The following is a 24150-nucleotide window of genomic DNA, read 5'->3' on the forward strand; positions in this document are numbered from 1 at the left end:
CATTTAGATTAAATAGTAACATTTATGAACAATTTTTACTTTATTTTATTTTTATAAAGTAATCGTTCGAAGAATGTTGTTAACTGGTCCACATTCATTTGCATTGGTTTTGACTCCATACAATAGAAGTGAATGGGGGCCAGTGCTGTTCGGTTACTAACTTTCTTCGAAATATCTTCTTTTGTGTTCTGTGGAAGAAAGAAGTCATAAAGGTTTGAAATGACAAGAGGGTGAGTAAATGATGACAGAATTTAAATTTTTGGGTGAACTATCACATTAAATTGCCCAATAAGAGCCCTGTTTAGATGGGAACTTCAATATTGTTTACGCAAAAAGCATGCCAGGGTGAGATCTTATCTTGCTTTTTGCAAATTCTAGGCAAATTCTAGGCAAAATAATTCCCATTAGTTACATTTGTGTTATTCCACAGTTTTGATGATTTTACTATTATTCTACAATGTGTAAAAAAACATATAAATATGGAATGAAAAAGTGACCCTAAACTTCTGAACGGTAGCGCAAACACAGAATATAAATGTAACTATAAAATTGCATGTTTGTATTTAATGCTTGAGTTGCAAAATAGCATCTGTCAAGCATTTTGCAGCATGCGGTATTTTACCGTCATCAACCCCAACCAATGTGCTCTTCACACAACCCTCCTTTTTTTGAATCCACTGAACGATTGCTCGAAACAAGTTTTGAATAGTCGCCTCTGTTGTCCTGCGGTTTCAGATCTTAATGTCAATGACATGAGTGGGAGGAGAAGGGTAACTTCAGACAAAGTATTGCATTCATGTTACATTACAGTACTATTTTTTTTTCATTCCCACACATTAACAATGGAACTTGATGGCTCAGAGAGTTTACTGTAGGTTCACACACTTAAGCTAACCGCACCGTAAATCAGCCAGCCAATGACTGATTTGGCTGTGTACAAAAAAGCTGTTCATGAAGGCTTACAGTATAACAGCTGAGAATTTTCTGGGTTATTTTAGTTTCACATAACTTATTTCAAATGTGTGTTTTTGTAATTTCAATCCTAATTTTTTAATGTTGATTCTATCTAAACATCATCTTCATAAACTGGAATCAGCATGTTATATGAAGTTTATCTAGGTCATGAGTTGGCAGCGATGCTCAATCTCTGGCTGTAGGTCCAACTAACACAAATAAACAGAATTCCCATAGATCTCAATCAGTTAGTGTACATATGCGAAAAGAGAAATCTCATTGGTGGTTTGTACGCACCACACCAACAGGAAAGGCCAGAACAGCCATCATCCAGTCCCGCAGTCCAATGAGTTTCTTCAGTTGTCTCTCTTGCTCCATACTTGCGCTGCCTTTTGTTAACAGGCTGGAGAGATCAGTCAAGACACAGACTCCGAAGAACACAGCCTGAATGACCTGAGAAAATCATAACACACGGTTTAGGCAACAACCATTTAAACTGTCAAAAATGAATTTCATTGTATGCTAAAAGAATAAAATGCATGATACTCTTGTTGAAGCTAACATTCCATTTTTTTTATCGAGGACGTCTCATCGACTTTCAAAACCAAAGCCTTTTTTAAAAAGGAACACAAAGGGAAGTTGAAGGCGAACTTGATGAAAGCAAGACATCCATTGTCTCAAAATAGATCCGAGTCTTGTAAGTCTCACATCGCAAGAAAGAGAACTATATACAGACACAGTTGACAAGCTTTACCATTTTACAATGCAAACACACACCGCACACAAACTGACATTAGAATATTTTAAAACACAGCCCTTCCCCTGTCTTTAGATAATAGGTCTTTTGAAAGCCCCCTCCATTAGTGGGCAGTCATGATAAGAGATTGCTTTGACATTAATTTACGACGGAACATTATGGAATTATTAGGGTTTCTTTATTAGACCTCCACCATAGATATCCAACATGCAAAAATGTCTTCCATTAATACACTCTTTAATATTTCATTCCTCATTATCTCTCCTAGGTCCTAGATCTGTTTCCTGGTCTCTTAAGACAGAAGAACAGCCCACCCCAGATCTCACAAGCTCTCAGTGCCAAACGTAAATGTTCGATTTGTCCAAATCCATCTTTTATTTTAAACCCATTTTCCCAAAACGATCTATTTTTCGTACTCTACCTGGCTAGTGCTTTTGATCTTTGCGTTAGCTGAGCTAAAAAAGGATGCACATCCTTTCCTCATATTAAGTGAAAGTGACCTATTAGTCAGATATGGTGACCCATACCCGAAATGTGACCTCTGCATTTAACCCATCCAGAGAGTAGTGAACACACGCACAGCAAGTCGTGAACACACGTACACCCGGAGCAGTGGGCAGCTATCACTGCAGCGCCCGGGGAGCAACTGAACACGTTAAAAAAACCTGAGTACATGGTCATGAAGCCATTAAAGGCATAAAATCATTTATTAGCTATACAAAGGCTTATTTTGTTCTTATAAATAACCACAATGATTCCTGGACCGAGACTCAAGTTTCCATGAAATCTAATGAATCGCTCGCTTGAGGCTTGGAAGGTTTTGACTACAATCGAGTACTTGCATCTAAACACTGATAGTTTACTATAGACATTTTGAAAGAGATGATGCCTTTTGACTATCTTTTGTAAAATAAAGCATAGTATAACAATATCTGCTCCCACAAAAAGTACAACATAGCACCTTCTCATAACTACCTTTCATCACAGTAATGATACCTGTGCATCTCTGCTAATGAAACCCTGAGTATCTCAATGTCACATCACTGAAAGCTTCAGCCACACTTGACCAGGCGCTTTATGTAGGACACTGAGAGCTTAACTCCGTGCCAGGTGCCTTCTATTGTGAATGGAAACCCAAATCTGAGCCCCTGTATTTAATAATGAATAAAGTCTGATGAAAACATAAATGGGTGAAATCAAAGCGGCACAGTAAGAGAAGTCAACACAATGGTAGTTACTTAGAGTGTTGATACATTTAACAATGCTGTGAGTAGATCCATCATGAGATCCGTGAATGTTTGATCCAGACATACCCGCAATTCTTGTACCAAGCTGAGACGATCAAGACTCTGTGAACATGACATGCGTTTATCGGATGTTCTAATAATAGTTTCACAGTGTCTCTCCCCTAACAGGAACCATCCAGGTTCATTATAGCGGCGCTGTTAACTGATGTCTGAGGTCTCTCGATGCTGTCATAATTAATCATTACAATATTATGCAAAGCAGCACAAATGAAACAATCACTTCCATATTATGTCTTTGGTTTTGGTGAGGCACTCAAGTTATGTTTATCAATATTAAATGTGCACAAACGTGTTCTTCAGTATCAAAATTTAGTTCTACATTTACCACCCAAGCATTTCCAAGGTAAAAAACACACACATGGGAAATTTGAATAACTTTGTTATTCTGTTTATGATATGAAACAAAGCATTTGAAACATCTAAAACTGGGCATATCATTTATTCCAAGCCTAGAAATTAACAGTGCCCTGGAACACATGTGGGGTGTAACAAAACAACTTTTATTGCTGTTTTGCATTCTCTATTATTGCTATTAAAATCATTGTTCAAAAAGGGGAGAAAACGGGCCGTTTATGTGGAAAACATGAGTCATTGGCTCTCAGACTGTACTAACAGTTGATTCGTATGTGCGTGCGTACAGATGCTGGCGCCTAAAATGACCTGCATTCACTCTAACAGACTGGACCCTTACGATTCCAGAACGCATATGAGAAACTGTCAATTCGTCCTTCTAATTGTTCTGAGAACTGCTCGTAATTCAGCTCAACCCCTTTGTAATAAGATTAATTATTAATGAGGGTGTGAGGTATGGAAAGCATTACATCACCGTTAGAGATTAAAAAGACACCACGTCATATGATTAACATTTAATGATCCCTATGACGTTTATGTGTTGGCGTTTGCACTCCTGTTTGTGAAAACCTGACGTATTTCACCATAACAGGGGTCTGTCTATATAATGCATTATGGCGAGGTACCACAGTGATGCGCTCGTACAAACAGGCACTGCATGGCAACGATGCACAACGCACTTACCAAATCAATGAACGTTAGAAACTTCCAGCTACCGCCGTATGTTTGATGCGCGGGCATGTCTATGGCTTTGTAATTGCAGAGGATGGAAAAATAAGACAGGAGTATCGCTACTCTTAGGATCTGAGATGGGATGAGCGCCATTTTCCTTCCCCCGTCGTATTTCCGTCTCAGGAAATATCCTGTTGACAGAGGGATGCTGTTATTAAAGCCGCGTGGCGGTGGTGGGGAGGAGCAGTGGGTCGCGCGGAACCGTGCGAGATGTTGACAGTGGCGACGGATGTGCGCGAGAGAGCAGAGACAGTGAGTTGGGAGGTTGTAACTTGTTGCCATAGTAACAAGCATCACAGCTTGTGCACGGCTGCGCGCATATTACAGTGTGGCGCATGCTCGTCGTGGAAAAATGCTGATTAGCATAAGTGGGTTCTTATGGATTACGCCATAATTTGATACATTTGGACTAGTATGCCAAATTTAGTGCAAAATTGAATGTCATGTGTATGTACAAGGTTATTTTGTAATACTCCTATTTAAACTTTTTATATTTACATTTTATGTTTATATAAATGTTTATATCAACTGCACTTTTATTTTCAATTTTCTTTTCTTTTGATTTTATTCTTTTTATATATACGCACATTTTAAATCAATTTTATTTCAGTTTTATTTTCTTTTAAATTCTAAAGTTGTATTTGTAATTTTAAATCATCTACTTTTAAAAGATGTCTCATGCATTATGTATTTTATTTTTCCTTTGTCAGTCATTTTATGTAAAGCACTTCGAATTACCCTGTGTATGAAATGTCCTATATAAATAAACTTGCCTTGCCTATTTTTGAAAGGCAATCTTTATAATGTACAAGACCTAGTCTTGCTTACAAAGTTATAAAACATCAAATCACATGTAAATGTGATTGCCCAGAAAAAAGGAGCAAAAGTTAAGAAAGGAACTTGTTACTTGTTATTAAACAAAACATAATCATCCAAATAAGCAAAAAAGTAAAAGATAATGAAAAATGCATCTCAGATCGAAAGAGAAGCAATGTCTTATATAGTACAGTACAATATTGTAAATAATACATTTGATAAAATCATCTTATCAACATGTTTTTACTCAAATTATTGGCTACTTTTGTAATAGTTTCAAACTGTCAGTTAAACTTTTATTTTAAAACTTTGAGGCAAGATTTAACAAACAAAAAATAATAAAGCATTTCCAAACAGTATTACTATAATCTATAATTGCCCATTTTGAATCCATAACTGTTTTAGAGATGACAGATGGTAGCACACAAAAATGTTGCCCCCGTTCAACCTGTATTATGATACAACAAGCCAGCCAAAGAGGTTTACAGTGGAAAATCCCTGGCCACAGGCAGACAAATGCTTCCCAGAACCTAGCTATTAGAAATGAGGATGAAAGAACTACGCCCGCCTCCACTTAAGGGCAACTTTGGATGGGCCAGTTTGACTTTACATTTTTTTATATTATGCATATTATACAAAGATGTATCCATTGCATTTCAAACGGTGTAATGAAACTGATGGCTTGTATATTTTAACTTGCCATTTATATGCCACATTATGTAAAATGTACTTTTAACCAACATGTTATTGCTGTTAAATACATCAGGTCGCTGATGTGTTTAAAACAAGTATGGGAGATGTGTGTTCTTTTTTCCATGAAACATTCAAAACCTATTTATCTAACTCAACCCAAGCCTGTCAAATAAGCACAATGAGAAAATGTAAGGCAAATATAAGCAAACTGCTGCGCAGGCCCTTCACCTACTGTGGGGTTTAATGGGGTCTTCCAGAGTGCACGAGTGCTCCGCAGCTTGCGGTAAGCTGTGGGGAGCGTGCAAGAGTTTCCAAAGCAGAGGTAGAATTGTTCACAGTAAGTGCACTTCAGCGAGATGCGCATGAAGCTCTAGATGAGTGTGCCCACCAAAACTTCATCTTGTTCTGTTGGCCCCAAACTGGCTTAGCTTTCAGTCCAAGTGTGTGATTCTAGATCTCGGTACAATGCGTTTATTGATATCATGCAGTGTCAAATGTCAAATTCTTGAAAATCCATCTAGGTAGCCCTGCTGTTTAAAACTCATGCTTCCTAGATATATTTATAAGTTACATAAGTGATTTAAAACCAAACCTGTGTATAATAAATGAACATTGAATGATAAATAATAAAGCCTCAGTGAACGCTGTAGAAAAACAGTGACTGTCTGACTGAGGTTGTGCACTTGTGGCTTGTGTGGCTGGCCTGCTCTACTTTCTATATGTCTGTTTCAATTTTCTGTTAACTTAAAAACATTCACAGCCTAGCATATGGCCAATAAAATGTGTGATGGTGACCATTATTCAACCACATTTGAAAAGACAGTTTAAAACCCTAAACCACAAATTTTAATGCAGTCCACAGACACAGCATGGAGCAATATATCTGACTTTTGGATACATTTATCACCATGGTTGGAGTTGTGTGTGGGGGCAAGTCATTCTAATCCCTTCTCCCTTATCGATCTCTGTCCAGATCTGCAGCCAGATTCCATGTACGTAGGTTGAGATGCATTAATGTATACATAAATAAAGTTACTGGAGTGCACTGTAGCAGCTTTAAATAGCCCATTGGGCCTCATTAAGATGCTGTTTGTTAACAACAACATCATGCCATGGACCCAAACACAGTGGGCATTGATGTTTGGGTCCGCAGACATCAAAGTCAACCCAATCAATCTAATGAAGACAGAGAACACACACGTCTGCTCGCTCACCCCAACCTTGTGCTTACCTTTGTCCTGGATCTGTCAATTAGATGACACCTCACACTTTAATACCAGCAGATAATGAGCGAATATTATTAATTAATTACAATTGTCTCCGGATTTAAATTTGATACTGTCCTATGGTTAATCAAAGCACGTCAACACAGATTATAGGATTTTTGCAAAGATGCTGAATAGTCTGTTTCACACACATATATGTCTGGTACATTGCCTTTACAAATATGCTTTATATATAACATTTGATGTTGTACCTTTTTTACAGTACATAACATTACATACAAGAAAAAAACGCCCCACCTCAGGTATGCATTCTGTCTCATTTCAATTCTCTCCTGGCTCATTTGACCAAGATTGAACAATGCATGTGGTGGGGATAAACAGTACAGTAATTGTTTTTGTCGGCTTGAAATTTGAGTTTTGTTTACTCTGCCTACATTTCATCATTGTGACAAGTAATAAATGATATGGTAAGTAAAATGCGTCGGAGCTGTGGTGTAGTGGTCAGTCAGACAGACATATGAGCCGTTGGCTCACAGGGACCCGAGTTTGAGTCGGACCCTCTCTGTCATCCCGGTTCTCCTGTCTACTCTCTATGTGAACAAAAGACGCCCCCCCAAAAAAGTATGTAAAATACATTCTAAATTGATCTATAAATACATAAAATGTTCTATATAATTATATATAGCATGGACAAACATGTTTAAAGCATTACGTGTGTGTGGTATTGTGCGTCTAATGGAGAGGTGTGAAAAGGAAGGTGGTTTGAAGAGGTGTGTAAACATTTAACTTGCACTGCTGTGGACATAAAGAAAGTGAAAATGCAAACATGCACCTTGACAGCCCAAGAGCTTGACAAACACAATAATGAGCAATAATAACACACAGATGCTATTGAACATGGAAATTACTGTTTTTTCTCTGTTTTCATTGGGTCTTGACACTCTTAATCCTGCACTGTTAGATAACTACAGACCGATATCTCTCCTCCCCTTCATTGCCAAAACTCTTGAGCGTGTTGTATGTAACCAGCTCTCCTCCTTTCTCACGCAGAACAACCTCCTGGACAGCAACCAGTCAGGTTTCAAGAGCGGTCATTCCACTGAGACTGCGTTGCTCTCTGTCATTGAAGCCCTGAGACTGGCAAGAGCTGCCTCGAACTCATCTGTATTCATCCTACTGGATCTATCTGCCGCCTTTGACACCGTTAACCACCACATCCTCCTGTCGACCCTCAAGGCTATGGGTGTCTCTGGAATGGTGCTACAATGGTTCAGGTCTTACATCTCAGGTAGGTCATTTAGAGTATCCTGGTATATAGGGGTGCCTCAGGGCTCAGTGCTTGGGCCGTTGCTCTTTTCGGTATACATGACATCCCTTGGCTCTGTCATTCGAAAACATGGCTTTTCCTATCACTTCTATGCGGATGATACACAACTCCACCTGTGATTTCAGCCTGACGATCCTACTGTTTCTGCATGCATTTCAGCATGCCTGAGCAACATATTGATCTGGATGAAGGACCATCACTTGCAGCTGAACCTTGCAAAAACAGAACTGCTTGTAATCCCGTCCCACCCTAGGATCCATCACAACTTCTCCATTCAACTGGGCTCATCAACCATCACATCTTCCAGAACGGCCAGAAACCTGGGAGTGGTGATCGATGATCAGCTAAACTTCACAGATCAGGTTGCCAGCACCACTCATTCCTGTAGATTCATCCTCTACAATATCAGGAAAATTAGACCTTTCATATCCTACGCAGGTCCTAGTCCAGGCTCTTGTTCTGTCCAGACTGGACTATTGCAATGCGCTACTAGCTGGACTTCCTGCTTGCACAACAAAACCTCTACAGATGATCCAGAATGCAGCAGCAAGAGTGGTCTTCAATGAAACGAAGAGAGCACACGTCACCCCTCTCTTCATTAAGTTACATTGGCTCCTTAGTCGCTCGCATCAAATTCAAGACTCTGCTCCTGGCCTACAAGACCACCACTGATTTGGCACCCCCTTACCTTCACTCGCTAATGCAGATTTATGTACCCGCCAGATCCCTACGCTCTGCAAACGAACGACGTCTTGTGGTGCCATTGTAGTGCCATCCCAAAAAGGTAAAAAAATCGCTCTTACGAACCTTCTCTGGATCGGTTCCACATTTGTGGAATGATCTGCCTGCTGCTACAAGATCAGCATATTCTGCAGCCATCTTTAAGAATCGGCTGAAAACACACCTCTTCCGTCAACACCTGACTGATCATTTCTGACTTCTATATCTTTTCTACTCTATCTATATATTAAAAAAAAATCTTAAAAAACTTAGCTCAGTACACTGTAGTGTTTTATTGCACTTATGCTTTTTGTTGTCCTAATGCTGATCCAATTGCTTCCATTGTTTACCCAACTTGTAAGTCGCTTTGGATAAAAAGCGTCTGCTAAATGAATAAATGTAAATGTAATAAATGTCTTACTTTAGGTCCTGAACCAATCATATAAGTTATAAGAGTGTTCAGCTAATCTATGTTTTGATCAATTAAAAAGAAGTGTAAATAAATTATTAAGCTTTTTAATTAAATTTGAAGTTGTCTTTGGAAGGATATGCAATTTTGTAAAAAAGAATCTCATGTTGTATTATTTCCAGAGTTGCACAGATAAGTGTTTAACACGTAATATAATTATTTTGATGTTCAGCCAAGAGTGGTTGCAGAATTTTAGATTTCTATCAGTATTAGAGTGGGTTGTCTTTTGTTAAGACTTTAAGATATGCAAAGTATTTTTAATGAATGTCTGTTTCACATAGTTTATGCTTTTCCTGGGGTTAGTAATTAATCCAGGATAGTCCGATTTCAGGATTTCACAATGTACTGTATATTCATCCTTGGGTTAAAGGGATAGTTCACTCAAAAATAAAAAATCTGTCATAATTTATTCACCTGCGTATATGACTCTTTCTTCCGTGAAACACAAAAGTAGATATTTTGGGAAATTTCTCTTTTTTTTTCCATACAATGGAATTCATTGGGTCAAAGTTGGTGATGTTTGGTTACCAAAATTCTTCAGAAGAAAGAAAGTCATACAGGTTTAGAATGACATGAGGGTGAATAAATAATGTCATTATTGTGTGAACTATCCCTTTAACATTCTGTTATTTATGATGGCAATAATATTGATTGGACTTTCTATTGTTAATGTTTCACTCAGACCTTCAAAATAAAATCTGCAAAAGTTTCTGTGACTGTATAAAGCATGTTAAAAATGAATAAGGCAAAGCTTCTATAGTCTACAATTGGTTGTCTGTTGATAAACAAATCCTTGCAAAAATTGCAGTTCTTCTTGGGACCACAATTCTTTTTTAGGCCCTAAGCACAGCTGACCCTGACCTGGAGCTATTTTTGTACTGTAAGTTTGGGTTAAAAGTGCTTCCTTTAACTACAAAGTGATTGTTAAAATAATCATAACCTAGAATTGTCCAAACAATCTTTCTGATCGTGAGAATGTGACGGCCCATCTCATCTGTGAGAAAAAATTAGCACAGAACCATTGAGTACCAAGTCCACCGTGGAAAACCTGCGCACTGCCAGGCCTCAATGTTTTATCACTTTGTGTCAGTTGGCAACTTCAAGCGGTACTTCAGTCTCACGGGATGGAGAAGTCCATAATCATCATTAAAACATGGAAAACCGTCTTTTTGCAGAGGCCCCTGTGTGCTCTGGGGTCTTGAAAAATGACATGTATTTTCTTTTGGGAATTGAGGCACTGCATGGCGAAAAATTTGCGTTGATACGATTTTTGTGTTTGACCAAAGACAATGAACCTAATGTGCACAAAAAAGTTACACAGCTCATGTGCAGCATCATGAGTTAGTGTAATACTTACACAAGGATTGTATTAGTTGTAAACAATTAGTAATCAAGCCAATGCAAAATGCAATTAAAAAAATAACAATAATAGTAAAAAAGTTGATTATGGCAATCTGCCCAATTGTGGTCAATGGCAAAGTGCAATATCATTGTCAACCACCAGAGGTCTTAAGGCCTCAAACCAGAGAAACTGAAATAGATCATTTTAAATGTTTTCAGATGCAACATTCAGATGATGTTCTTTCAACAGATTAATTTATAACATGTGATTAATCAAAAAGTAATTTAGAAAACATTCCTGCAAATAAATGACTAACAGCGGCAAACTCTTTTATAGTCAGCAGATCCAACAAAGGACAACGTATTTGAAAAGTAATTAACTCTGAGCCTTTAGGCGTGTCAGCTTGTCAGACTTTTGTCAGTTTTACATGGCGGTTTTACAGCTTCAGGTACATGAGATGAAAGGAGTCGTTTGATGAAGATTCACCGTCATGCCACATTAGTGCCCTGCCTTATCGTGGAGACAAACTGACCTTTGTCTACTGTAACATGTTCTTATGTAATTTCCTGGAAAGGGGAGAAAAGAAAACTCTGGGATTCCTGACAGTGACGTGTTGCTGAGGTTAATCGCAGGGACGTGAAAGCTGCGCAATGGCTGCGGATTTTGGGGGGTAAAACTCTCTTTGAATCAGCGAGATGACTGTGGTCGAGCCAGTTTTACACCAGAGAATGAGATACAGCCTAAGGCTATATTCCTGTATGTCATATAGCTTATGTCTATGTGAGATCTTTTAGATATGGAAGTGCAAAGAGAAGTGGGCATCAGTCAAAATCTTCAAAAATCAGGAGGAAATCCAATGCTATCAAGTCTTGCTTTTGACACACAAAGAATGCAACTGAAGACAATAATAGTTAAGATTTCAGGTGCAAAATTTGTATTATTGACTTGAATTACTTTAATATCTATATTAAATTATGTTCATTCTAACTTTCAACACCAATTCCAAAGTTCAACTGTTAACACTGATCCGTAACTTTAACATACAAAATATTTGACTAAATTGGACAAAAATAAGACAAAATCTAAAGTTATAGTTTCAGTTAACTAACTTTCATGTTGGCTTTAACACCGTATACCAGGACTTATTCCTGGTTACAAACACAAGCATAATGTACTTGTCAAAATTTGTAGAAGCGCTTGACTGAATAATCTTAAAAATCTCAAGGTGTGTGCATAATTGTGTATATCAATTTCTTTCATTAGAAAAGAAAAACATTATCAAAAAATATTTTTTGAAATGGGTCACTTGGAGAACCAAATAATAAAGAAAAACCGCCAATAAGAGCCATGAATAGATGGGAACTCCTTCAGTACTCTTTAAAAAGATCTTCAGGGTGATATCTTAAAGGGATGGTTCACCCAAAAATGAAAATTTAGTCTTCATATTCTCAACCTTGAGTTGTTTCAAACCTGTATAAATTTCGTTGTTCTGTTGAACACAAAGAAAGATATTTGGAACAATGTCAGCAATTTTCAGTTCTGGGACGTCATCCGCCATAGTAGAATTTTTTTATTTCTTATATTTTTTGTTCTGTTGAACACAAAATGAGATATTTTGAAGAATTTAGGAAAACAAACCGTTCTGGGGCACCTTTGACTACCATTTGATTTTTCCTATGGTAGTCAATGATGTTGCAGAACTTAAAATTGCTAACATTCTTCCAAATATCTTTCTCTGTGTTCATCAGAACGAAGTAATTTAGTACATGAAACTGGTGAGTAAATGAAGACGGAATTGTCATTTTGGGGAGAACCTCAAGAGAACAATGTTGCCAACTCTAGTCAAAGTGTGGCAACTTTGAAGATGCTATTTATTTTAGATGCTTTTATTTGCAACATAATTTACACAGTTACAGTTGTGCTACTCCACAGTTCTGATAAGTTTACTTATACTCTGAAAGTTGGAAATAATATAAATAAAGTGAGTGTTTCCAAACTTTGGCAGTGTGTGTACTGTATGCAAAGAGCTCAGTTACATAGAGCAAACCTTGTGCTGTTGCACAAAGCTCTTCCTTTATTCTTTCTTGCTGATGTAAACAAAAACCTCACATAGGCTACTAGTCCGGCTATTGCAAAGCATAAGTATGTAAATGATAAAAAAGGACTTGGATGACATAAAGATTTCAGTAATCACAGTCATGGGAGTTTTGATTTGCTTTTAGAAACACCCAATGGCGATCGCTTATAGGCTTTTGGGAAACAAGAGTGCAGTGTGATTCATGACATTCAAACATTTATAATAGCACTGTGTGTTTATCCGGCCCGCTGGTGATTAACTGACAACAGCTCCGGGCTGCAGGGAACACCCTTAGTGTCCTTGAGCAAATGACTCTGCATGTTGTATTAGATTCAGACGCCTCCGCAAGCTCTCACCAGCAGCGAAACGCCAACCGGTGCGACGAGATGACTTGATAAATGTTGATGAAACATGCCCTTTGGGTCAAGAACAGACATTTCCATTTCCTTTTTATTTCCTGTGGGACTGTGCCATTGACTATGATATCTAGCTTGTCTGGCAATGCTGATTTATGTGTGTGCGCCCTGTCAATTATGCTCGAGTGAATCAGATGCCAGTGCTTCTTTGGGAATGCCCGAGCTGTGGATTATAGAGGAGCTCCCTATTGCCAATGTGACGGGAACTCCAGGACACCGTTGATGTGATCGCAAGCTCCTTATGGGAAACATAAGCCACTGTAACCTGGACAGTAATCAATTTAACACAATACAGAACAGATGCAGCCCTCCAGAGCAATAACAGGATCTTTGTAACTATGCAACAATTGTGTTTACTTTGGTTACCATTGTTTATCTGGGGGCAAACAACACATACACGTGAACAATGATGCAGAACTGACAATGAAGATATCTCTGCAGCTTGCCTGCCGTTTTACTTTCCCAACAAGTGTCATGAACGGAGGCAGAGAAAACGGGACATTTTTGCTCTAGAAAATAGAAAAATCCAGACAGTGAGGAAACTATTCAATACTGAAATAGGCATTGTGCAGAACACCACGAACGATTACCGATGGGCATTATCTACAGGTCCATCTCAGGACAGATAAATAATAACGTAATACTGCTCTGACATTATGAAACGCTATTTCAAAATGATGTCTTACTCCACTACTCTGGTATGATTTACAAGTCAAGCAGACCTAATGTCACGGCGCGTTCACGCAACGACCCGATCCATCAAATCCAGGCAACTCTCAACATCTGTCGCGGTTTGCAGTTGCGCGCAGCCGCGCACCCGCTCGGAGGAAATTTCGCCAAGGGAGTTCCCTCGTCCTATCAAGACTAGGAAGAGGCCGGGCGGGTTGTCTCGGTCAACCCCACTCCCTCCCCCCTCTGCAGCTCCACGGATTGCACCTCACTCCGGGACGCGCGCTGGGGGATCCAATGACGTCACAATCACACTGACACACGCGCACGCGAACGCCAGCTACTCCTTCCTCTCCTCCTCACTCATGCGCTCACGCTGCTTTTCTATTCTGGGAAGCGGCGCTAGGAATAACCCTGTCTGTCCCCCTCCCGCCGGTCGCGAAGCCCCAGCCGAAGCGGACTTACTCACTTTCATCTCTTCCTGAAGCAAAGGCGCATATATGATTCGACTCTAACATCTGGCTTTTGAACATTTTTATCGCGAATTGTTGTTAGAATAATTCACAATTCGAATTAATGTTACGCTTTGTATCCGGTCTGAGCAGGAAGCGATACTGGCGTTTACACAAGGAGGTTGACATTCGTATGGAATGTTGTGGGCGGATTTGAACCGGTAAGTAAGCGATCGTTTGTTTATCAGAAGGACTGACACTCTTTTTAACGCTCAATTATGCGTAACCGCGTTGCGGCCGGGTCTCCTCCACTTACTGGGATGTATGGGGAATGCCCAGTTTTCTTGATTGCAGATAGTGAAGATTGCGTAATATCCTGAGGAATTTGCGCGGCAGGTGCGAGAAAACGAAATATAGCTCTACACGGAAAGCGACTGTGTCGTAAATATTAAGATGGTCGCCCGTTAAAGGGGCAGTGTCGTTTTGGTTGTTGTGGACTGTTGGGTTTATCGGCGTCCTGTGTAATGTTGTGATTTGTATGTTCATGTACACAGTGCCCGTGCGCGTGTATATGTGTGTGTGTGTGAGCATGAGAGGAGGTGGGCGGTGCTTTGGCTCGTTCCGGGAATGTTCCATGACGCGGTCTCAGTCAGCGAAGGGCCCCTCTCAGGGAGACACTCGACGGTCGATTGTTGCTCAAGTTAAATGGTTCCTCAAATGAATTACAGCACTGATGTTGTGATGGACCTTTTTTTTGTTTTCTGCTTTATATTGGTGTTATTTTAAGAATCACCATCTGTTCCTCCACGGAAATTGCATGAAAAGTTATGCTTTTTTTTGCACGTATATAAATCTCTCATCTTTTTTCCAATGTCAAGCAAAACTGTTGTTTTTCCATTCTTAGTTTTTAAACGGATACTATATGATATGTGTGCAGGTTAGCATAGACACTGGCATTATGTAACATTATGTACAGCACAGCAGTAGAGCAGGGTCAAGGGTGCAGCCAAGTATTTACAATCCATCAGGCAAATTAGTTTATTTGACTATGCCAAACAGATGAGCCGTGCTCCTTACTCTGGCTTGATATATATGTCCAATGCAATGCATAAACACACCCGCAGTATCTCTTCCTGACACTGACATATGATACATAAACATAATTTTGTTTTCCATCACCTGAGTTCTATCCATCAAGAGGCAACGGACAGAGTTGGAGGTTTGACAAATGTCTTTACGCATTTTTTCCACAGCAAAATCAATCAAATTGATTCTTTTTTGAGCTTTGACACATCTAGGCTTTCCTGCAATTTGTTTGCAATTGTTTCTCATGGAAAGTTGTTTTTCAAGGTAAACTGACTTGTATGTTAACACTGTAGGTTCACATTTTACCAGATTCAGTTTTAGAAGTGGCTTATATTCTGTAATGCCAACATACACAAATATGTTTGTGGAATGAGGGAAGTATATTTAGAGGGTTCAAATTCTTCTGATGGAAAGTGTTTGTTGTGCAAGCCAATACTCCAGTCCAAACCAGGCTAATGCAGACACTGGCTTTAAAGTAATTTGTTTCTCATTTGATTTTATTTGTAGATAAATGATCTGTAGGTGCTTTGTGGTAAGGAATTCCTCAAGGTTCTCATATGACTTTGGAAAATCTGTCTGTTTGTAGCATGTTTTGGTACAAAAGCATGTACTGTAGCATTCGATTGACCTTCAGTAAAAAGTGAGCTGAACCTAGTAGTATACTATGATGGTTATGTACTTTTGCATTCTGCATGCTACCTAATCCAAAATGGTGGTGTTGCCCCTTAAATTGCCGTGCACCAGTTGTGGTTAAATGCTAAATTGTGCAGCAAGCCTCTGTTGTTTTTGCGTGTGCATTGTGAGGGGAAGGATTTGATCTAGAAGGAAATGCTTGAGGTCTATAGCCGCTGACAGGAATGTCACAAGAACAGAGGCCTGCATCTGGGCTGTGCTTCTCCACCTGTTGCCTCAAGTTACATAATTGGATTTCTTGACAAGAATGCAAGGTTAGGACAGAAGATAGCGATCTGGGCTGGCCGTGTACAAGTGTCCGCCAAGAGGCTGATTCCTTATCGAGGAACATCTGAGATCTGAGTGAAATCGGTGGATGCACTTGTAATGGTTTGGCTCTTTGATTCTGCGATACACCCAAACAATTGCTGATGCGCACACACATATGCACATACAGTGTGGCTCACCTTTTCAAGGTAGTATTCAATAATCCATAATGCACTTGTATGCCAACATTATTATCTCCCTTACGTACAAGATAGTGTTAAATAGAACTAGGTACATGTCAGGATGCTGGCGTGGTGTAATGCTAAGGCCGCCTTGAGAGTTGTCAAGTTGAACCGGCGTCTGTGTTGACACCCCGCCAGAGTGCGAACGCTGCGTGTGACGTCCTCGCTCGCTTCAGCTGCACAACAGGAAATACTCACGGCCTCCCCTCCTTCCTGCTTTGAAAAAGAGCTAGTCTTGCTCTCCTGCTCGTTTCTTTCGATTCCGCTGCAGCAGGGCAAGGCGAGAACTATTTTAATGCCTGTTCTCTGCCTACAGCCATTGCCTGTGTGCCTTCGCAGTTGCCAACGCCCCCTTCGGTCCATCCGGCCAATCGGAGCGTTTCAGCATATGCCAAAGAAACCTGATCGTTTTTTTCGCTCTTTCGCGCTGCTCCTTTCTCTGAGCGAGTGAAGGTGGCAGGAGTGGGAGCAACCAAAGAGAGTGTGAGAGAGAGAGGGAGGGGAGGGAGGAGGGAGAGAGAGAGAGAGAGAGAGAGAGAGAGAGAGCGAAAGAGAACGCTTGCAGACAGTGGCAAGGAAATAGCTTGTCACACGGAACGTGAGTAAATGGTGATCGTACGGGCTTGCGCCACTGATACGCCAGAGAGGAAGGAGGTTTGGAGACCCCGGGGATCTGTAGGATGCATTGTCAGGTGGGCATCTGGCCGGGGCAGAGAGAGGTAGAGGAGAGGGAAGAAATGAGAACGAAAGCAAAAGAAATGAAATGCTAGTTATATTTAGACTGGTTCTGTTTAATGTTGATTTGCTGCTTGGTTTAAGTCTTTAGTGAGTTTGGGTGAAGCGACAGTGGGCTGTCAGGCTTTGGATTAGAGGGTCTGACTGATGTTGGACTCATTTACAGTATTGGCTTACAGCAGGAACAAGTTTGTCAACTCGCTGATGTACCTTTGCCGATACGGTGTGGTTATTAAATACAGATACTTGCCTGGTGTGGATTAGTTACTTGTGCACAAGATGCTTCTATAATAAATGAATTAATATCGCTGCATAAATGAATAGTAAAGTTTACTTTTTTGCTGTACGTGTGCTATGATAAAACTAGTTTAGCATGCATTCTTAATGACAATTTTTTTCTGTTTCTGTACAGGGTGTGTGAGGAAGGTGTGTACCTGGATTAAATTCCCATTCCCAGGACTGTCATACGAAGAATCTTAGGTGAGGTATGTTTGAGATATGTTGTGTACATTGTACATTACACTACACCCCAGCACAGGCATACTCATGCTGAAGTTTGTGAAACAGTGACGTCATCGGTTTCTATGTATTTGTCAAAGCATCCCAGGAAACCAGTACTGATCGGTTTGCAGAAATGTACACAGGGCGGTAGTTTGGCTTTTGTGTTTTTACAATTGATGGCGTATCTCGGTACCCATCACACCTTTTTTAAACCGCGGTTTCCGTGCTTTGTTAATAAGCCTGCATATTTAATGAGCAGGTAATTAAGTTGGACTAATTATTCATTATAAGAATGATGAATATCATTGTAACGGACTGTTTTGGGAAGTATTTCACCGTTCTCATTATTTTCCGTCACTTCTGATTAACTCATAGTCAACTTTGTTCAGGCTGAGGTCGAGATAACAAAGAACAAGAATTAGTGGGACTAAAGGAAAGAGGAAGTGAAAATAGTAAAAGTAAAAATAACTTTCTAATCGGTTTTACATAGAATATAGCCGTCTGCAGTGTGTGCATCGTTTGTTGGTTTGTGAGGTGGGCCTACAGTTATTTTCATCATATTGCTGTTTCAAAACCTAGTGAGCGGCCTCCGGTGACAGTTTTAAGCTATCGTAGGTGTTGCCTTTATTGTGATACCTAACTTCGGTCCAATTCCAAGGTAGCATGGCAATATCCCTTACAGAGAAGGCAATCCCAGAATGCATTGCGCCAAGCTCAATGTAAAAATAAATTCAAGATGGTGAACAAACTATTAATTCCAAAGGCATTTTATTTAATACTGATAAGTATAAATAAAATCTTATAAGAATGTACTTTTATGTTTTTGTGAACAGTGTGTTTTATTGGTTATGAGAGTATTTTGCTGTTAGCTTCGATGTTAGCTGTTAGCATGCTAATGTCAAACTCTATAGAAATCATTCGCTGAGTTAGTATTTCCTATAGACTGTTTCAGCGGCAACAACAAAAATAAATATTATGCGGGCCAAACCTCGGTAGACCTCTGTAAATAAAAACAATCTATAACTGTTGAGTAATTTTAAATTTATCTAATACAATTAATATACCATAAAATAGTAATATGGATTCATATTAATATAAATTAAATATAAAATAAATGGTTATATTTTAACCAAACAGACCGGACGTTAACTTCGGGCCAGCGCATGCCCTGTGGCTCAGTGGTTAGAGCATGGCGCTAGCAATACCAAGGTCATGGGTTTGATCCCAGGGCATAGCACGACCAAATGAATAGTATAATACAATGTAAGTCGTTTTGTAATGTAAATTGTAATTGTAATGTAATTGTAAATGTACAGCGCATATACGTCCCAGTCGTCAGTCTTTATGTAGACCAGTCTCTTCTGTTTTTCTTTCTCTCCGTCTCCCTCAACCATATGCTCAACGTACAAAGAGCTGTTTGTGGCTGTATGTGGTGCGCACTGTACCCGTGGTAAAAAATAAGCATGAAGTGCTGATAAGCATCAGACACCGCACAAGTCCGCCAGTGGATCAACAACACCAGCCACACAGAGTAGATTGTATAAAAGTATGAAACTAGATTGAATGTGTTTTGGTTGATTTAGAGTGTGGTGCTGTCCTGTCTATCATGGTGTGTCTGTTTGTCGATGTGGAGTGGTTACAACTGGGCCACGGTTAGTGTGCGAAGTGTTGTGTCCGTCTGGACTGGAATATTGTGGGTGGCAAATGTTGATCTGTGCCTGAAGCAATCCAGTAAAGCAAGCACAGGTTGCTTGAGGTGACGGAACAGGCAAGCCACTGAACTTTTATGTTTACCTTTTCCTTGTAAAATTCAGGTAGCGTTGAGCAGCTAATATTTATAGTTTGCGATTGATTTTGACATGGAATACAGAATGAGGAGTTAGATCACTGTCTTATTTCTCATTGGCTGAGAATGTTGTGATGCTGTTTACTGATTTAAAGTGACAGTAAAGTACAAATGGTGCCCTTTAGCTATCCTACGCTGTGGTAATTGAAAACTGACATGCACCTTTATGACAGTTAGCTCAGTGGCATATGCGTTTATCTTCGTCTACTCTGGGCAGCGTGTGGGTATGAAGAGGTCAAAAGGTCATTGACAATCCTATTTGAGCACTCCAGGTCACATGTGGGTGAAAATGACAAAGGTCTTAAGAGGAACTTTGACAGGCATCACTGTGTTTGACAGGTCAGAATTCATATCACATCCCTATGTGTTTCTGCGTGTTGAAAAACTGTTTCCGCTTTTGAACTGGGAAGATTTGTTTTTTGATAGATTTGTGCTCGAAAATGCAACCTGGTAACCTATCTTGATATATGTTAAATTTTGGAATTTGAAATATTATTTTAGTTTTTAGGTAAGGCCTATGAAAGATTTTTTTTATTGCAAACATATTCTTGCAATTGCCTTATTTTTTTCTAACTGTGTTATGCGCAGTAACAAAGGTGTAACCCAATATTGAAGACTGGGGTAGACCAAATCTTAAAATAAATCATTGTTGATCTAAAAGATTGAATCAGCTCCCTGGCGCTTGGGTCACCCCTACTTGCCAATGTTTGTATTAGCAGGCTAGTTCCATTAGCCTAACAGCTTCCGCTGACAAATATTTTGCTCTGGCAGACTTACACTAATGATCAGAAATAATCCATTGTTTGTTTTGAGGTGTCATGTTCAACAGCAGCGCAAACAGGAAGTGCACAATGCGTTTGATCACATGGCAGACGTTGAGAAAGTGTCCCTGGTGTCTCGTGATGTAATGTTGTCTGATGTTTCAGGTCATTATTGCCATGTCAGCCTTTGCTGCCAGGAAGGAGGTAACTGGCAAGCGTTAAGCATGTGTTGCTCAAATGACGTTGAGAAAATAACACTGAAACATTCTGGAAAAAAAACTGCTGATGTGAAAAAAAATTACGTCCAATTTTACCAGATTAACTTTTGACCAATGTGAACATGGATGGTGACATCATTCTCTCGACTTGAAATGAATCCAGAAAGTCAGCACTTTTATTATGACTAATACGGAAAGCATAAATCATTTGTGCAGCTGTCAGTGTTTTATAGTCAAATGTGGCAATTGGGGGATTTTGTTATGGATTACAGTTCAGAAAATGGTCATAGATAAGACATTACCCTGTTGTGTATGTAAGTGTTTTTCCTCATAGTGCATGACACTTTTTACCCTATTGAGGGACTACTTTACGTCATTTCAGGGCGAAACTGCATTTTCAGATTTTAACTGAAGATTATGAGGGTACATGAATTTTAAAAAGAAAATGACCCACATTGATAAGCTATTAAACGCTGCAATATTTCATGAAAAAAAAGAATCGTCATTTTAAATTTCACTGGGACTTTAAAGGGCGCTTTTATGTGCATTGTTAACAAGAGTCAAACTCCATCTCAGACGTCGTGGGCAGGTATTACGACATACTTTACTCAAATGCACTACCTGTTTATGGTTCCTTTATGCCATCTGATATCACTTAAATCCTTTCTTGATGCATTTAGTCGTCCATTAGCTCTTAAGTGGAGTAGGCGGTTAGTATAACCGACCAACATCAGCAAAAACACTAGGCTTGATGATTATACAAATGCTTGCATGTATCATGCTCACGGAGCTTATAGCTCACTGGTCGAGCGCGACCTCTCTAATATACAATGCTGTGATGACTGACTATTTACACGCAGGTATTCCAGGTCTTGAGGTTGAAGGAAACGAGAGCTGTCGGTCAGCCCGATGCTTTTGTGCGATCCCCGTCGGAGACAATGCACGAAAGCCCCCTAAAGCAGAAACATACTCTGTTACTATGGGAACCTATCAGAAGTGTGCTTTGTCCTTGATGGAATCAGATGGATGGAGAAAATGTATTAAAGGGAGAACAAGAATAAAAAACAGGAAGCAGCATGCGTGAGTAGGAATGGAGAGGAGATAACCGTTTTGGAAATGCAGGGGAACGGCCTGTTTGTGCGTTTAGAACCAGTGGGCTCAGATTGTGTTTTTAGACAGTAATGTCCCTCCATCTCCTATCTGTATTGATTCAATACATTAAGCATTTATTCTGCTGCTAGACCCTTGATGCTCCCGATCAATCAAACATTTCTAAAGAACATGAGCTTTTTTTCTGACTAATTGGCCGCCGTAGGCAAGAGCAAAGTTGACAATGTATGGGGTGGGCAAGATGAAAGTGAAGGTTTCCACACACACACACACACACACAGAAAAATGAAGCACACAGGGACCAAAACCGGTCTCATCTTTCGCAAGCAGAACAATAGTAGGTGCAGGTGTTTCATCTGATCAGAACTAGAGCCCCCACCCAGCCACCCACGCACACGTACAGTTATACAAAGACACACGGAAATGCGCACACACATGCATTCTCATTCACCTAAACCATATTCTCTCATGGGCAGCCACGCATGTAGACACGCTGGACGTTTTTTTAGCGCAGTGTTTTGTTGGACACATCGTGTGTGAGTGAAAATGGGCTAAATAACAGCGTACAGCACCAGGGTGTACAGTAGATTCAGTGCAGCACGACCCCTCAGCTGTTCCAATTTTTCCTCGTGTCACTTCCAGATAACAGAGCATTGCATTTGAATAGTCTAGAATCGGACAACAAGCATGCGCTCTTCCTGTAGCCAGGCTGAGTCGAGCGACGTGTGTCCGTAGGCAAAGCACATGGAAAGCAGGGCGAACGCGAGCAGGAACTGTCCCTGCTCTCCTACGCATCGCGCCGCACGCTGCAGGCGAAGAGCCGAAATGCACCCTGATTTCATTTCCTTCTCTCTGCTAGTGCAAATCGTACACCATCCAAAAGTTGCACGGTTGCAGCGGAGCACGCTTCCTGTTGCATGCGCGAAGCTGTGCAGAGGTGGAGGGATGTGTGCTGGATGGGTGTCAAAATCAAGCCGGGCCCATAGTTTTCTTGCCCACTCAGTTGCCACATGCAATGGCACATGTGTGTGGGCGCTCAGCTGAAGAAGGCACGATAAGGCCAGACAGCGACGGTGTGGTGTTGCATCACAGCGGCGCTGCGGACACGTTTATGGCTGGAGCATAGTAAAACTATGGTTCTGGTGATGCGTATCTCACAGGCTCACCGTGCACTGTTATCTCTCTCCGGATGTGTGCCGTGTCATGTGTGGACAAAGAGGCGCTCATGTGGTGCCTCTTTAACCTAATCCTCTTTTTTAATCAGCTCAGGAGAGGCCTAATCTATATCTTCCAGTGTTATCAACATGGCATCTGCAGATGAGCCACAGAATGCATTGCTAATTTGCATGAAAATCCACATCATTAGATTAGGCTACTAACATCATGACATTACTAATACCCGGTATGCAGATTACCAGGTGGATGTAAAAGAGCACCAGAAACTAACAACTTGACAAGTTTGAAGTGAAGTGAAGTGAAGTGACCTATTTGTCAAGTATGGTGACCCATACCCGAAATGTGACCTCTGCATTTAACCCATCCAGAGAGTAGTGAACACACGCACAGCAAGTGGTGAACACACGTACACCCGGAGCAGTGAGACTTAAAGTAGACTATAAAGACTTTATTTTGAGACTATAAAGTAACAGTTGTCCAACAACCGATCTGTTTAGTTTACGTATCTATAGATGTGAAAAAAGAGAACATGCTGAACATTACCAAAGCTGGCAAAAAATATTTAGTACATTTACGAATTTTTAATGATTAATATAATGATATAATATTTTAATTAATTAACAAATAATTAATATAATATTTTGAATAGCTGGAAGGTACAGAATATCAAGTGCATTTATTGTCTCTTTATATGATTGAAATCTAATTTTAGGTGTGATGCATGTTAATTTATTGTTTATTCATTTTTATATGACTGTTTGCACAGTAATACCCTCTGAAAGTGTCTTTAAACTCTTATTTTTTTTTAAAGCAGTGGCACACCTAAATATACATATTCAAATACGTTTATTTTTTGTCCATTTTTTGGGTGACCCAACTCAATCTTTGTGCTTTTAAGACACTTTTAAGATGAATGCATTTTGAAGGCAAGAATATGTTAACTTGTTAACTTCTCCCCCAATTGGAGAATGAGATCCAGCCTAAATAAACAAGGCTTTCTTTAATCTGCAAACTGTAACTTTTTTTGGTTAAAAAAATGTGTTCAAGCTTGTCTTCTTGTCAGATTACCAAGGGTTAACTTCTAATAAAGAATTATAATTTGCTCAGATTTCCATTTAACATCATTTGACTCGTCAAGTAACCTGTAATTTTACATTTCAAACAGAGATGGCAATAGAGAGGCAAACGTTTTTTAATGTGTAATTTTACACTACTTAGTTTCTTTCAT

The 24150-nt window shown here is 39.8% G+C and overlaps 2 protein-coding genes across 6 annotated transcripts in view; one reads left to right on the plus strand and one right to left on the minus strand.

Moving 5' to 3' along the window:
• aig1 (androgen-induced 1 (H. sapiens)) overlaps positions 1-4491 on the minus strand; it is a 36799-nt gene extending 32308 nt beyond the window's left edge. Inside the window, exons 1-2 of one of the 2 annotated variants that reach the window (XM_057352072.1) lie at positions 4054-4491; positions 1252-1407 (exon numbers count right to left, since the gene is read on the minus strand). In XM_057352072.1, coding sequence (XP_057208055.1) covers positions 1252-1407; positions 4054-4395 — 498 coding nt within the window. In that variant the 5' untranslated portion in view covers positions 4396-4491. The remainder of the gene's footprint in view (positions 1-1251; positions 1408-4053) is intronic. The other variant, XM_057352071.1, reaches the window with a different exon arrangement.
• Positions 4492-14247: 9756 nt separating this feature from the next.
• The window catches only part of hivep2a (HIVEP zinc finger 2a), a 65439-nt gene continuing 55536 nt past the window's right edge, over positions 14248-24150 (plus strand). The window contains exons 1-2 of one of the 4 annotated variants that reach the window (XM_057352348.1): positions 14248-14529; positions 17723-17795. The gene's annotated coding sequence lies outside the window, so the exon portion shown is untranslated. Of the gene's footprint in view, positions 14530-17015; positions 17268-17722; positions 17796-24150 lie in introns of those variants that run through there. The other 3 variants (XM_057352349.1, XM_057352347.1, XM_057352344.1) reach the window with 3 other exon arrangements.

The sequence above is a fragment of the Triplophysa rosa genome, linkage group LG15 (genome assembly GCF_024868665.1).
Source record: "Triplophysa rosa linkage group LG15, Trosa_1v2, whole genome shotgun sequence".
NCBI classification, from domain to species: domain Eukaryota; kingdom Metazoa; phylum Chordata; class Actinopteri; order Cypriniformes; family Nemacheilidae; genus Triplophysa; species Triplophysa rosa.